This window comes from Hipposideros armiger, unplaced genomic scaffold (genome assembly GCF_001890085.2).
Source record: "Hipposideros armiger isolate ML-2016 unplaced genomic scaffold, ASM189008v1 scaffold_1192, whole genome shotgun sequence".
Taxonomy (NCBI): domain Eukaryota; kingdom Metazoa; phylum Chordata; class Mammalia; order Chiroptera; family Hipposideridae; genus Hipposideros; species Hipposideros armiger.
This window is the reverse complement of record NW_017732542.1, coordinates 429,485-445,363: the sequence shown is the minus strand read 5'-3', so window position 1 is coordinate 445,363 and position 15,879 is coordinate 429,485. Positions and strand designations below refer to the sequence as shown.

Sequence of the window (15,879 nt, the reverse complement as noted above, 5' to 3'; positions counted from 1 at the left end):
TGCATTTCTTGCCCCAGTCCTAGGATCAGCTATTTCTCCAAGGAGCCCTGATTTCTATCATTAGCTGATTTTTTTCACATTATAAAGCATTCACATGAATAGAATTTTTCAAAGGATGAGATAAAGTAAAAACAAATGGGATAGCTATATTTTTCAGATGTAGATATGTAAAAGAATATTAAAGATTCTTGTGAAAGATCACATCACACGTAGAGGAGGGAGTCCGAGGGCTGGCAGGTGGGGGACAAAGACTACAGCAGGATAAAGGGCTGGAAACATCAGCTGAAAAGGACATCAAGGGTTGGTGCCTGGGTGCTGCTGTTGCCATCTACTCCCGTGAGCGGCCTCCAATAGGGGCCCTCTGATTCTGAGCCAGTCAGAATACCTCCTGAGTGCCCCCCATCTGCACCTGCTTCAGTGTCTTTGGCTTACATGAATGAATGTAGCCTAAAACTCCACCCAAGAATGGGGGACACTGGGTATCAGATAGTAGGAGGTGTTGGCAGCTGCAGCAAGGGGTATTTTGGGATGATGACAGTGTCCTGGTTTCTTTAAAATGTACTAACATCTAAAGGAAAAGTAACTTAATTTACTCTAATTTCCACCCCAAAGGGCCAGCCAGAGTGACTATTGAGCTAAGTTTCAATAGTGTTCCTTCCGTGCCTGTAGTGTAAGTTGTTTTTAGCTCCCAATGTTCAGGAAGGTGGAATGTGGGTATTTGGGGAACATATTCAGTCTACCCTATTAAGTTTGGAGGCTTGCCTGACTGAGGCTGAAAATGCCAGCCTTCACAATCAAGGAAGGAAGTACGTGGTAGTTGTGCCTAGGGAGGAGCTTGCCCTGGGCAGGAAAAGGCAACTGTGATTGCCAGGCTACCAGGCCAGCATCACAGCTAGGATACAGGAGCCAGTCTTAGGGCTGGCAGTCTCTCTGCCTGCCCTGTTTGCAAAATCAGATGCTAGTATTGCTTACCCATTGGGAAGGAACAAAGGCTCCATGATAATAGCTGCTGGGCAGTTCCAGTTGCTGCAATATAAAGGCATCAAGAATTGGGTGGTGAGTAGGAACCTGGTTAAAGAAACCGTGATATAGCCATACAATGGAATATGCATAGTTTAAAAAAAAAACAGCAAAGCACCGCTTGAGAACTGCAGGCCTCTCGCACACAACCACTCTGTCCAAACCTGCACTGAGACTTGACCAAACTATGGCATGACTTCTAGCAGCATAAGGCTACGATGTCTCCTACAGCCCAGAAGCACGTCATGAACCTGAGAGCCATTCCTTTGAAAAATACTCATCAGGAAGGACAGGGCATCTGTCTTCCTGCTCCGTGGAAGGATGGACTCCTGACTTTCATACTTCACAGCTAGCAGACACACCTGGCCTAATCGCATCTACACTGACCAGCTCTTTCGTTTTTCACTTCTCTGACTCTACTGAGCCCCGTTCCCCCCACCTGCACCCCATTCTCCTTTTAAAATGTCCAGTCAAATCGCATGGCGCTCAGCTCTTGCCTCTGCTGTCAGTTGTTACCGAATAAAATCTCTTTCCACCACATTAACTACTATCCGATTGTGTTTGTCTTTGACACGCTGCATGTTTGTTTTTTTTATTGAACAATCGCTAAGATTTGTGTCACACACACAGAGTGGGACAGGTCAGCAGCATATGGAATACTCCCATTTTTGAACCAAAACAGTTCAGAACAGGTGAGTGTAGGGGGTGATCCTTGTTTAGGAGGCTGGATCCGGCGCTGGGTTGGAATTTGCCCTCCAGGTCCCCAGCATGGAGGCCCGGCGCCTGTGCTCTCGGGTGGGTGCCCTCGTGCAGACAAGCCGTAGTTTCCCCACGGCTGACGACTACTCTAGGTCTCGCGAGTATATACTCCGCCATTCTGACCGCCCCGGATGCTCCCGCGCCCGGAGCCCACAGACTGGCGCCGCGAGAGAGCTGGGAAAACCGGAAGTTGGAATGGGGCAGCCGGACGGGAAACGCGAGCACACCGGCCACGGTCAGACAGCACCCGGGTGACCCCCCCACCCCACTCCGCGGGGCTGCCGTCGGGGACGCGGACGGGAGCGCGCAGGTGAGGGCGGCTGGGTGGTGCCGTGGAGGGGCGGGGCCATAGAGGCGTCAGCCAATCATCGGCGTCTCCCTTGGGGGAGTAGGTCGTTGCCTGGACGACGTGCACCAGGCGTCTGTGTTCTTGGGCTGCGGAGCTGGGTGGAGCCGCTGGTGCGCGCGCTGTTCTTGGTCCTCCCGCGGCTCCGAACGCGTACCTTGTGGCTGCCTCGTATTAGGGGACCGGGCCGCGAAGTCGTCTCCGCGACTCGGGGTGAACGGACCGCCGGCCGCGTGAGCTCCCACGACCTTGTCTCCAGCGGCCCTAGGGGTTCTTAGTTGTTTTTCTTCTTTGAAAAAGTTTATTCCTGAGACCCCACCTATCTAACACATATACTAGTTTTCTTTTCTTTTTTTTCGATGGTCAACATTTGCTTGGCTGTTTACTCGATTATTCCTGTTTTTCTTGGCCTCTCCCACATTCCTTTATACCTGTGGTCTTCTTCCTAAGGCTAGGTCTCTGTATTGCCTTGTCTCCAATCTGACTTAACCGCCTTAATTAGTACAAAGCAGTTGTTTTTCTTCAGATGATTCTTTTTTCTAGTTATTATTCTGGGTGTTTTTTTTAAGATCATCTTTAAGACCTGAGTTAACTCTCAGGCTAATCTCTGAGGGTAGATAATGATTTATTTCCTAAAGGTGGCGTCTTCTTGCTCAAGCTTGGTTAAACCACCTGATACCAGACTTGGCATTTGTGAGTGTTTCCCGTGCCTGAAGCTCCAATAAGTGCCTTCACCCATGATATTTGGCTTTGTAACAGGCTCCTGAGGTGAGTACATCCTTAAACTGGTGGCTTGTGAGCTGGACAGCAGGTGTTGTCTGTTGTAGTAGTATGGAGTTCTTACGTTTTTTAATTTTAATCATGAACATTTAAAAGTCAGAATATTTCACAAAGAAATCTAATTCTTTTTGGGTTTTTTTGAATAATCCTGAGCTCCCAACTACTAAACAAAATATGGTGTCTTGAGACTTCTGAAGTTCCTCCCCACTCTGGTCTTACACCCAAGACACTGGTTATTTGTGGTATTGCCTGGCTGCCAGATGCATTCAGGTTTTAATCTCTGCTTTACTTATTGACTCACCCTGCCTGGGTGCCTTTCTGAACTCTTTCAGGGACTGAAATTCCCACACTGCAAATGTGAAAGCCCTTCCTCCTAGAGCCAGCTCTGGAAGGAGGTTTCCTCTCATTTCCTAGGAGTTAATGTCTGTCATATAGCAGGTGCTCAATAAATATTATTTTAGCAGTTAAATAAATGTTGAGACTTCATTTGGTTTAGTTTAGGCGATCCTCTGATGGTATCCAAACCTCTGGGCTTTCCCAGTATCCCTCAAGTGTCCTTTTTGTCTGGCAGAGAAACTTTTGCCCAGGAATCAGGACATATACCCTCTTTTTGGAATCATTGCACTCTTGGGACTGCTGTGGGCTGAGATGGTCCATTTCAAGAATAGGTTCCCTTACTCTGGACACTGGCTATGCCTCTTCTTGAAGGAGAAATGCTCACAGGCTGAGCAGTTAATCTCTCCAGGGCTCCTTTTGGCTTTTTCTCAGTTTATAGCTCTCTCTGGCTTGAAAACAATATTGACTTTTGCTACACCTTTGTACATCCCTCTTTACCTTGAGAATTAAAATGCCTGGAAATACAGGCCAGAGATAAACTCCAGGGCTAATTTTTCTTTCATCAAAGTCACAGTAGAATGAGTCTGAATCTTAGTACCTACCCCTAAAACATTTTGACTCCAAAAGGAGAGTTGCAAACCTGAAATGCCTTGGGGGCCAAGTGGGAACCAAATATGGCAACTTGAGAGCAGGCTTTGAATGTGGGGAATACAGGTCTAGGGTTGCCAGATGTTCTGATTTTTTCAAGAAAATCAATTTTATGAGACTTCTCCTAATTTGTAAATATTGAAAACTAAGTTTTTAAAAAAGAAAGTAAACCCTTGTGAGCCTTCATAGCATGCCCATGGGCTGGTACAGGGGCTAGTCACGGCTGTCTTACTGAGTGAAGTGAATGCGTCTCATAGGACTCTGATGGGCTGAAGGTGTTGGCCATAGGAACGTTTCCTGGAGGATCCTTCCTGGAATCTGCCTCCAGGGCTGGCCCCCACCCCTTTCCTGACTGAGAGGTGGACTGTGAAGCCACCGGGGATGTCTCAGTGTCTGGGACCCCAAGGATAGTTGGGTTGGACCCCTTTACCCTCCCTGTCCCCAGCCTTGAGAGGGAGCTGGGAGTAGGGGGCATTTAGAAAAATCAGATTGATCCCACATCCTTCCAAGATGTAGGGCATCAGGGCTGGGGGTAAAGGGGAGATCCCAGGCCTCTCTGTTTCATAAGTTCACTCTTATAAGGAGAGAACTCTATCTTAGCCTTGAAGGGAATCTAGAGTATCTAATGACCAGCCTAGGGGCCTTAAATTAAATCCAGGGACATCGCTACATAGACACCATAGACCTTCAGAAGCCCTGAAGGATGCTGAAAAGGACCACCATGCCCCTCCACCCAGCAAGGTTCCCTTCTTCTTGTGAGGACAGCTGCAATGCTCTCTTTGAAGTATCAAATATAAAAATTCTCCCACAAAATATATTTTCCCATTTTGCCTCTGCTGGTATCACAAGCACATGCCCGGTAAAGTGATCGTGAGCCAGCAATACAGATCTGGGAGTCATCTCCTGGCCAAGAGCAGGTGCAGCCTGGCTCCAGACCACAGACCCGGAACCTTGGAAGCTGGGAACCCTGTAGGACTGCAGCTGCTCGGGGAACAGGATCTGGGAGGGACTTCCTGTTGTCCCTAATCCCGGTCTCCACTCGGCTCCCCATTCCTGGTGCAGGCTGCGGAGACTCCCTTCCCAGGATAGGGGGCCCCGCCTCCTGAGGTTCCCCCTCTGTCTCCACCTCAGTGAGTGGGGGGCAGCGGCTGGGGAGGGCGCCTGTATCCCAAGACACTCACAGTGTGGCCAGTTGGCAGGAGGAAACGGGGTCAAAGGTGGAAGGCTTGGAGAGAAGGGGGCCTGGACCCCGGCTGGGTAAGGGGAAGACATCCTCTGGGAATGAGAGCAGGATGGCCTCATGGGCCCGGGAGGTGATTGCAGCCACAGGGTGGGCTGCTGAGAGCAGGCAGCTCAATTTCTGGATCCCAGACGGGGCCGAGTCAGGCTGAGCACAGGGTATATGAGTATGTGTGTCCTGGCCCAGGAGACAGCAGGGCCAGCTGTGGTGGGCGGGATTCCTCAGCTGAGCTAGCTGTGGTGGGCGGGTCCCCACCCCCTACCCCGACCCAGCACCTGTTTTGAGTTTTGTAGGATCTCTGCAGACCTTCTGACTCCTGATGACAGGAGATACAGATTCCTAGTCAGCTCTGGCTTTCCCTGAGCTGGCTGCTCTGAGATGCTGGGCTCTGGCTTCAGTGACAAAGGGGACAATACAAAATAGCATTCTGTTGAAGTGAGGGACCAAAAAACGTAGAGAGGGATGTTGGGTAGCATCAGGGAGGCTTTGTTTCTGATTGGGAACAGGGATGGGTCTGGTCCTGCATGGGGATTTTAGGGGGCACTTCAGAGGTGCAGGAGGCACTGGCTGATTTCCTTTTGCTCTTCCAGGTTCCTGGCTAGAGGCTGGAGGGGGCTTGGCCAATAAGAGGGAGGAGAAACGACTCAGCTGTGCTTTTTAGCTCTGCGACAGAAAATGTCTGCAGATGGTGGAGGCATCCGGGCTACCCAGGACAAGGAGAGAGCCCAAGAGGTATGGACGGGGCGCCAGGCAGGGGAGGCATGCCCTGGAAGGAAGTGGAGCAGGACAGCATCTTCACGGTGGGCCATCTGGACCAATGGAAGAGTTGGACTCACTGGGGGAGCAGGGCTGGTGGAAGGAGGGTATTGAAGAGAAAGTAGTACAATCGGAAATACCTTCCACCTGGGAATCAACTTCTGGAGAACTCCATTGCTTAGCCTGATGAATTCCGTAGTTAGCAGACCAAGGGCCACATGAGGTAGCAGGGAGGCCGTTTGGGGGTCCTACTGGTGAGGCTGGCTCTCTGAACAGCACGCAGAGCACACAGGGAAGCTTCAGTCTACCCTCCACTGCCCTTGGCCTGGGACCTCATCTCCCCTCTCTAGGTCTGAGCACATAGGCCTTTCTGTACCTGTGCGTGCGTGGGTGCATGTGTGTATACAACCTTTGAGGATACCAGAGTTACCAGGCTTGGAATCAGGAATATGAGTCAGCCTTAGGCAAGCGTGTGACCTTGGGCAAGCCCCCTGGCCTCTGGGAACCAGGTGTGTGATTTATAAAATGTTGATCATGTGCCTGTTATTCCCATCTCACCCAGGCCGTTGGGAACTCGGAGGAAACAATGGGCACAAGAGTCCTCTGTAAACCGTTCATCAGCCCACAGGAGATCATTATTGTAACACGTAAAACAAGAATATCCACAGCAACTGGAATCTAGGTCAGAGAGACCTGTATCCCCTCACCTAGTAATTCCAGTGGTTATAAGTATAAATAGAAATATAGTATTAGTTATATGGTTTTCCTGCCACAGATGCACAAATAATTGTTACCACTGTTTGGTTTCCCTTCCACAATGCCTCTGTCACACTGACGGGCCTCACACATCCACGACGTTCTCTGCCGATGTTGGGTCTGTCAGCTCACACAGTATAGTAATAATAATTATAGGCTTCGTTCTATGTTTATCCAGAACTTCCCAGAGTGGGCAGCACTTTCTCATGTGTTATCTGTGCGGGAGGCAGAGCAGCTGAGTCTCTGAGGCTGCCTCGCCCTTGTGGCTCCCAGGCACTCTGACTCCTGGCCTGGGGTCTTTCCCTTTAAGACCCTAACGCAGACAGAGGTGGGAAGGGGTGGGAGAGGGATGGACATGAGTTGCCAGTAGAAGGCCAGTCAGTCCCCATACTGTGGATGACAATGAAGCTTCACCAAGGGCCTCCCAGTGTAAGGGAAGTGACTTTCCCGAGGCATTTGAGGTTTGTGGGGAGGCGGTGCCTGCTCAGGGTTAAACAGCTAGTGAGGAATGGCTCTGGATTTGAGCCCCGGTCATCTGACTAAAATCTGCTCCTCACCCTCCCAGAGGGCTGGGTCTGAGACTTGTGTGACGAAGAGGGGACGAGTTGGGAGGACTGAAGTCCCACTGTTGGGGGGATGGTGCTGAGGGGCTGAGCCAGAGAGGAGTTCTTCTGTCAGGCCAAGGTGGGCACCAGGCCTCAGCGCACTTAGTGACACCCTTGGACTTTTTTCTCCAAACCAAAAAACTCCAACTGCTCTGACCAAATTGAGGCAGGCCGAAAACGGCCTAAGGACATATGATGCTGCTCCATCACCTTTAAGAGATGGTGGCCCTGAAGGTGACTTGGAAGTCAGATATACTTGAGTTCAAATCCTGGCTGAGTCGCTCACGAGCTCCATGATCTTGGGCCACTGTCTGATCTCTGAGCCTGGGTGTGTTAGTGTTCGGGGGCTGCCATAACAGAGGACCACAAACTGGGTGGCTTAAAATAACCAGAATTTATTCTCAGAGTTCTGGAGGCCAGAAACCCAAAATCAAGATGTTGACAGGGCTCCCTCCCAAAGGTTTAGAGGAGGATCCTTCCTGCCTCTTCCAGCTTCTGGGGGTTTCAGGTGTCCCTTGGCTTATGAGAGCATCACTCTAATCAGCTTCCGTCTTCACACAGCCTTTTCCTCCATGTCTGTGTCCTCTCCTCTTTTTATAAGGACACCACTCATTGGATTTAGGACCCAACCTAAATCCAGGATGAAGTTCATCTCAAGACCCTTACCTAATTAATTACATCTGCAAAGATCATTTTTCTAAATAAAGTCACTTTCTGAGGTTCCCAGCAGACATGAGTTTGGGGTGTACACAGCTCAACCCACTGCACTTGGTCTCCTCATATATTAAAAATAACAATTTATACTGCTGTGGGAGGTGTGAGGCTTGAGTTGAGACAAGGCAGCTGCCCGTTGGGCACTTGGCCAGCCTACACCTGGCAAGGCCCTAATGAGCTGCCTGCCTTCCCTTTCAGGGGTGAGCTGGAGATGCAGTCCCGGGGGACTGGAAGGAAGCAAGGCCAGTCCTTTAAGCTGTGTCTTACATCTGGTTGCGCGTTTGGCCATCCTAAGTGTCTGCTCCTGCAGGGGCCCCCAGGCATGGAGGGCATGGAGCTCGGCTGTCTCCCACTCTCTATTCCCAGTGCTGATGGGGGCTGCCATTCCTAGGTTCCAGGTCATGGGCATCCTTGTCGAGAAATACTTTCCCAGTCAAAGGAGACGGTGCCTTTGGGAGCCACTCAGGAGTCACCCCACATCAAGACAGAGCCTCAAGAGCCACATCCCGAGGGGGCATCGCAAGAGGACAGGGCTCAAGGAGCTCAGGGCTGGGTGCCCCTAAGCCAGGGCTCGAAGGAGAAAGCTCTCTTCCTGCCTGGTGGAGGTGAGGAGAGGGATGTGGAGAGGGGCACTTCCTTGAGTGGCAGTTGTGGGGAGAGGTGGAGGCCTACAGCCCAAGAGGGGAAGAAGCCCCTGCCATGGTCAGCACAAGTGGATGTCTGCCCACCTGCCTTTTGGAGGCCACCCCTCGCAGCCTCATAGCCTACTGACCCTCTTCTTGGGTGGGGTCGGGGTGGGGTTTGAGGCAGCCATGGGTGTGCCAGGCATGAGCCCATTCAGGGGGAGCAGCAGGGCCCAGCAGGATGAGGTGGCCGCCCTGAGAACCTCTCTCCTCTCTCAGCCCTCCCCTCCCCCCAGATCCCTGTGCTTTCCCATGAGGGGAGGACCAGAGACCAGCAGATGGCGGCGGCGCTCCTCACCGCCTGGTCCCAGGTGAGTGTTCCTGTCCAAGGCTGGAAGAGAGAGAAAGATGTGGAGGGACAGTGGCTCTGACTGTATTGCCCTCCAGATCTGAGCACTGGACTCGAGGGTGGGGGCTAGACAGGAACGTGCTGGAGATCCAGAGCTTTAGCTGTGGTGTCAGAAAAGAAGACCTGTCTTGTTTTTGTCTCCTGTCTCCTGCTGTACACAACTGCTTTGTTCTTGCCTCAAAACAGCCATCCTTGGGCAGCTCCTTCACCGTCAGACCCGAGGGCAGGCCTCCCTCAGGGCAGCAGGTTGGGAGTTTGGAGTCTCAGCCTCATCTTGGCGCCATTGGGCCCCTTCACAGTGTCCTGGCATGTCCTGCAGAGTGGGCATTTCATGTTGTTTCAGATGCCAGTGACCTTTGAGGACGTGGCTCTGTACCTCTCCCGGGAGGAGTGGGGGCGGCTGGACCACGCACAGCAGAGCTTCTACCGGGATGTCCTGCAGAAGCGGAACAGGCTGGCCTTGGGTAAGGGCTGATGCTTCCTGAGGCCCTGGATGTCAGAGGTGGGGCCCGTCACACTGTCACCTCCCTGCTTTCCAGGGCTTAAAACCCCTGCCATTGTTCACGTAGATTGCGCCATTCTATAGAACCTTCCTAATGATGGACATGTCCCATATCTGGGCTGAGATGGTAGCCATGAGCCACATGGGGCTGTTGAGCACGATAATGTGGCTAGAGCAACTGAATAGTTTATTTCATTTTAACCTGCTCAAATTTGAACTGAAATAGCCACACTGTACTAGACAGTGCTGACCTAGAATTTTTGCTTCTTTCTGGTTCTTTCACGGTGCTTATTCCTGTGGTTTCACCTTCCTTTTCTTCAAAGCCCAGCTTTAGAAGTGTCTGAGCAGAAAGCTTGGCCCTGGGGTCAGGGCTGCATGCCCATGGTGGGTGGAACATGGTGCCAGCTAATCTATCCCGACCCATAGACTCTGAGTTGTCACATCCACCTTGAAGGGCATGTCCTCTTCTCTGAGGGGCCTTGGCTCCATCGGTTTTTCTAATAGTAAGAGTTAAGTCCCAGGACTTTGATTCCTCACTTGCAGACTCAAGTTTTCTCGACAGATTTTTATGAGACCTATTGGAAAACTCAGTGTTCATTCATTAATTCATTATTCATTCATTCATTCATTCTGTCAACGCATGTCTGTTGCATACCTACTAGTCCAGGTGGAGATGGGGGCTTGGTAATGCCACCTCTCGACTTCAGTGCTGGGCCGAGACCCCTGCTGTCACTGGCAGACCCCAGGATCACAGCTACCCTGCTCACTCCTTTAATTATCTCAGGTTTGCTTACCACCTGTTGTTGACACTCCCAGGGCCCAGGTCTGGGCAAGTCCTGGGAGATCAGAGGGAGCCTAGCACCCATTTGCAGCCCCATGGCAGGCCTCACAGACTCCTTAAACCACCTGGTTGGTCCAAAACATTCCCTTCCTCCCATGGGGCTTGGATTAGGGCATGGAGGCCAGGCCACCTGCTCTCGTACTGAATTGACCAGAACCCCTGGGCCCTCACCTATAGACTTGGCAAATGGACCTTTGGTCCCTGACTTCTGGGTGGTCGATGTCCTTGGCCCTCTTGTCTTAGGCCCTCCCACTTGGCCTCTCTTTGCCGCTGGCCCTCCCCCAAGAGCCCTTTTTGCCCATGATCCTGGGCAGGTACAGGAGTGGGAGACTGTGTTTGGTGTCCAACATTGCTGGGCCCACCGCTGGGGCTGTATGAGGAAGGGGGCTGCCAGCAGCTGACCTGGCCCAGCCTCTCTCCCTTTACTTCTGATGGTCATTCAGAGAAACAAGATAGAGTCCCGACTCAACCCTGAAAAGAGTGTTGGGACCTTGGAACATGCTTCCAAGAGAGGTTGGACACCTGAGCCCAAGCAGTCTTTGCACTCATGTGGTTTTACCCGGTGTTTCCAAAGATGCATCTACTCCCCTTTTGCTCTGTCACTTCTCAGGGGGGTGGTGTCTACTGCTGAGCAGCCCATAAGGTCCATGACTGAGCACAGCATCTCTTTTTGGGCAGGGTTTCCCTTCAGCAGAACTTTCTGGACCTCCCAAGTTCAGAGCAAAGGCGAGGCCTCAAGCTCATGCCAGCAGACAGGAGATGAGGAAAAGAGAGGTGCGTGCAGAGGTGATGGGGGGACAGTGGGATCATCACTGCCACTCCCAGGTGCACCTTGTCAGTGCAGGCTCTTGTTTCCTGTGGGGTGCAGACACATGGTCCTTCCTGGGGCAGGGCACCAGCCTCCCCTCCTCTACAGAGGGTGGTTCTCACTTCCAGGGTTCCCCTCAGGTCCTTGCCCTTGTCTCCATCTCTGGAATTCCCTTGGGTCCCTCACAAAATCCTCTTTCTGGCTGGAAAACCCTTTTTCCAGGAGCTTTGGAGGTGGGGAAGGAGGAGACACCGCCATCCCCAGCACCCCCTGGGGATGTGAAGTCCTTCAGAACCAGGGCAGGGAGAGCCCAGGGGCAGGTACTGCAGTGTGGGCAGCAAGCAGCCAGTGGCCAGAGCTCGGGGTCAGCCAAAGATGATGGGCAGCCCCATCTCCTGGAGGAGAGAAAGCCACAAACGGCCCCTCCTGACCACGGCCTCCCAGAGAAACCCAGTGAGGAGGAGACCTGTGTCCAGGAGAGCAGCGAGGAGGGCCTGGCCCCTGATGGCGATGGAGATGCCAGCAAGAAGACCTACAAGTGTGAACAGTGCGGCAAAGGCTTCAGCTGGCACTCCCACCTGGTGACGCACCGGCGCACACACACAGGCGAGAAGCCCTATGCCTGCACGGACTGTGGCAAGCGCTTTGGCCGCAGCTCGCACCTCATCCAGCACCAGATCATCCACACGGGCGAGAAGCCCTACACCTGCCCCTCCTGCTGGAAGAGCTTCAGCCACCACTCGACGCTGATCCAGCACCAGCGCATCCACACCGGCGAGAAGCCCTATGTGTGCGACCGCTGTGCCAAGCGCTTCACCCGTCGCTCGGACCTGGTTACCCACCAAGGTACGCACACAGGCGCCAAGCCCCACAAGTGTCCCATCTGCAGCAAGTGCTTCACTCAGAGCTCGGCCCTGGTCACCCACCAGCGCACCCATACTGGGGTCAAGCCCTATCCGTGCCCCGAGTGCGGCAAGTGCTTCAGCCAGCGTTCCAACCTCATCGCGCACAACCGCACACACACCGGCGAGAAGCCCTATCACTGCCTCGACTGCGGCAAGAGCTTCAGCCACAGCTCGCACCTCACAGCCCACCAGCGCACCCACCGTGGCGTCCGGCCCTACTCCTGCCCACTCTGTGGCAAGAGCTTTAGCAGGCGCTCCAACTTGCACCGGCATGAGAAGATCCATACCACGGGGCCCAAGGCCTTGGCCATGCTGATGCTCGGGGCAGCGGGGGCTCTGGCGGCACCCCCACCTGCTCCCACCTAGGAGGCTGGGAGGGTGGGGGCAGGCCTGGGGGAGGAGCAAGGGCAGTTGCAGTGGCTATGAGGGAGGGCAAGGGAAGGGAGTTGGGGAGGTGCTGGCATGGGGACGGGGCATGGAAACAAGGGAAGAGCTAGAATGAGGCACAGGCACACTAGCTGCACATTAAAGGCCTTGGAATCAAGCCTCGGCCTATTGCTCTGTCTCGGGGGGCCCTGGTGACTGACCCCAGACTGTGGGAGGCTCTTGGGTCAACTATGTGTCCTCAGGCATCCCTGAGTCATTGCTCTTCCCTGGGGGCACCCTCTTCCCCAGCCTTGACCTGGCTTGGGCCCAATCCAGATGGTTGGGACCATAAGTCTCTAAGCAAAGACTTAATACAGATTTCAAGACCTGAATTCAATCAGCCACTTATGGAATTGTGGACCCCCTGGCAGATGGTCTGCTGTTGCAATCACTCTTGTCCCAGGGGCATTGCTCACTGAGCCCTGGACCCTCCCTTGGCTCTTTGGGAGCCAGGAGTGGGGCAGAGCCAGCATGGGAACCCATGCTCATTGTCTTCTGCCTGCCCTGTCTCCTGAGGCACCAGACCGAGTTTTGAAACTGGACATTTTCCATCTGCTTCCACTGGGGTCTGGCTGTAATCCAGTGAGGATTCCTCCATTACCAGGGACTCCTATTCCTCCTGGTCCCTTCTGAGGCTGCGGCCAGCTCCTTCTGCTAATTCTCCCCTCTTTGGTCTCTTTGCACATGCCTTTTATAATTTGCCCTACCCATGCTTGCCTGGCTATGTTACCCTGGCCTTATGGTTTTTTACCTCCGTAGTTTCTATTTCCCATTCTCTACTATTTTTCCTGGGAGGGGTGGGCTCAGCCTGCCTATTATACAAGATTTGCAGCTCAGCTCCCAAGAAAATATGCAGCTCTGACCTTGAGGACATCTGCATCAGGGAAGCCTTTGAGATCCCACCTGTCTCTGTGGATCATGGGGCCAGCAGGGTGGCTGCAGCCCTGTTTGGCTCCCAGCTCCTAAGGGACAAAGTTGCTTGAACAAGGGTGGACTGACAACAGTAATAATAGCTGCCAGTTGTTGAGCAGCTGCCCTCCCAGGCGCGGGGCCAAGAGCCATATATATGTCACCTCTGCTCTCCACAATGCTGAGCAGTGGGTTTTATCCTAGTTTTATAGATAAGGAAGATGAGGCTGAGAATAAAGTCCAGTAGCTTTCCCAAAGTCACACAATGAGAGAGCTAGAAGCTGGGGTTCAGGGCCAGGGATTTTACCATGTAAAGAATACTCCTGTTTCCATGCACTCCAGCAGCTATTGACTGTCTAATTAGTGCATGATATTATGATGCAGGGCTATCTAAAAAGAGTAAGACAGACAGTGGACTTAACCTTCTGGGGCTGTGGACTCAGTTGGAAATAGGGGGGAGGGGAGCATGTAATCAGCAGGACGCCAGGAAGCTGCTAACTAGTGGGAGCCCAGGCAGGACTTGGTGGTGTCTGGGATGTCTCAGGGGGATGTAGGGTTGGATTACTGGCAGGACCAGTCAAATTCAATGGCTCTTTATCAAAGAGGCAGGAAAGCACTTTCCTCCCTTTAGCTTGTCTTCATGGCTTCAGTCACAGCCAGAAATGGGATTTCTCTGCTTGGCTCAGTGTGAGAGGCTGAGGGAGCTGACGCACATAAAACAGTTTTGCTGCTCCCAGAGGCTTGTGTTCTAATGAAGGAGGAAGACAGAGGTGAGAAAGAGACTTGTTAAAACAACAGTGGGAGCCGTCATCACTTGGCACAAGCTTAGCACAGAGTATTCATTTGCTTCTTTGGGTTACACGGCCAGCACGTCAGAACTTGAACCACTTGGAGGTCTGTCAAGTGAGCCCAAAGAGCCATTTAAATCAAGACTTCACTCTGGCTCCTGAGGAGCTTGGAGACCATGGTATCCAGGAAAAACTGTTTCCCCTTTCCATAGCACAGTGCAGAGGGATGTGGTTCCAAGAACCCCACAGGTCTATGTCTACTTCTTCCTAGATACTCATCCAGAGGCCATCACTCTGGGACAGACCTGGCAAGAGCATTTTGGCAGTTTGGGAAATATCTGGCAAAAGCAACTAAAACGGGCGTTGTGGAAAGGCCTGGAATGTCAGGGTAAAGAGTGTTCATGATTTGGTGAGTGACGGAGCATCACAGAGGTAGACAGCTGGGAGTGGGGAGACATCAGGGTCTTGGTGTCTCTGGGTAGCGGTTGGAGGCTCAGAGGTGTGGCCTGCTTCCTTCTGGCATCTCACACCTGACATCCCACTGGAGAACCCGACCTGGTTGCTTACGGTTGACCTGTGAGGAAGAGGGTGAGGACGGAGGGGGAAGTGTTCCCTGTGGGCTTCCCACCCGCTTTCTGTTTGGCGGAAGGCGCTCTGGTCCCGGCTGGCCGCGCTGCCCTCCCCCTGCCGGGGGCGTAGGCCTCAGCACAGCGCCAGCCTAAACAGCTCCCGAGCTCAATAACACGCGTTGAGGTCTGGAGACCCACAGGGGTTTCATCTGGGGGCCAGCCACAGGGGGGCGCCTCACAGCCCGAGACACCGGTTCCAAAAGGCTCCGCCCCTTCCATTCAGTCCTTAGCCAATCAAGTTCCCGGGCAGAGAGGTCCTGGCAAAAGTGACCAATCATGGCTGGCGTTCTCGGAGCGGGCCTTTCCCCGCCTCCAAGCCGCACTGTTGCCGTGGCAACTTTTCGACCTTTTTGGCTTGTAAACTTTCCCTTTTCCCCTTCGCCTCGCGTCGGAACCAATGACCCGGGGCTGGACTCCTGGAATCGTCGCCAGCTCCTGAGCCTTCAGAGCCAGCCCTGGGTCTACCACCGAGATGCCAAGCCGCCTGTCAGCTTCGAGAGCATGCTGACAGAGGGCTAGGGCCACTTCCGGCCTTTCGCGTCGAGCCCCGTTATTTTGTTGCTGTCCGGGAGGCCTGGGGAGCCCGAGCTCCGCAGACACATCCGGCCTTGACGACGGTCGGCCAGCAAGCGGTGCCGGGGGGGTCCTGGATCCAGCCCGGACACCTCCCGCTGGCACTCTAGCACCTTCTGAGCTTGGCGCAGGGCCTGACGTTGCTGCCAGGGAGAGCCCAGCGAGAGTGTGGCAACGGCTTCGAAGGAGACCGCGGTCCACTTGGGGGTGGGGAGCTGGGTAAACCGAGGCAGCCATTGCGGGGGTGGGGGGGGGGGGGGGGGAGCTGGGGGTGGTAAAGGGCGGTGAAACGTTAAATAGGGGCTTTGATGCATTCACATTCACTTTTCAAGTATGAAAAAAATGCGTTCCAGGTTCTTTACTAAATGTTGAGGAATAAGCCATGAAAAAGGCAGACAAAATCCTTGCCCTCATGGGGTTGGCTCTACTGAGTGAGACTGGCAAGCAGATAAATGACACATTAATTTCAAGTAGTGATAAATGCCAGAAGGAAAGGACTGGGGTGA

General features: G+C 53.1%; 1 protein-coding gene across 3 annotated transcripts; it reads left to right on the top strand.

Annotated features, from left to right (window-relative positions):
* Positions 1–17: 17 nt before the first annotated feature.
* Positions 18–15,589, top strand: ZNF205 (zinc finger protein 205). 3 transcript variants are annotated; one of them, XM_019632903.1, is made up of 8 exons: positions 18–2,089; positions 2,764–2,893; positions 5,720–5,861; positions 8,352–8,565; positions 8,863–8,954; positions 9,336–9,456; positions 11,014–11,109; positions 11,366–15,588. In XM_019632903.1, the coding sequence occupies exons 3-8, from the start codon at positions 5,805–5,807 to the stop codon at positions 12,412–12,414; spliced, it is 1,629 nt and encodes a 542-aa protein (XP_019488448.1). In that variant the 5' UTR covers positions 18–2,089; positions 2,764–2,893; positions 5,720–5,804; the 3' UTR covers positions 12,415–15,588. The 3 variants fall into 3 exon arrangements, with proteins under 3 accessions (XP_019488448.1, XP_019488447.1, XP_019488449.1); XM_019632902.1 differs by lacking the exons at positions 18–2,089; positions 2,764–2,893 and having other exon boundaries at positions 5,849–5,929; positions 11,366–15,589; XM_019632904.1 differs by lacking the exons at positions 18–2,089; positions 2,764–2,893; positions 5,720–5,861; positions 8,352–8,565; positions 8,863–8,954 and having other exon boundaries at positions 9,413–9,494; positions 11,014–15,589.
* The last annotated feature ends 290 nt before the right edge of the window (positions 15,590–15,879 follow it).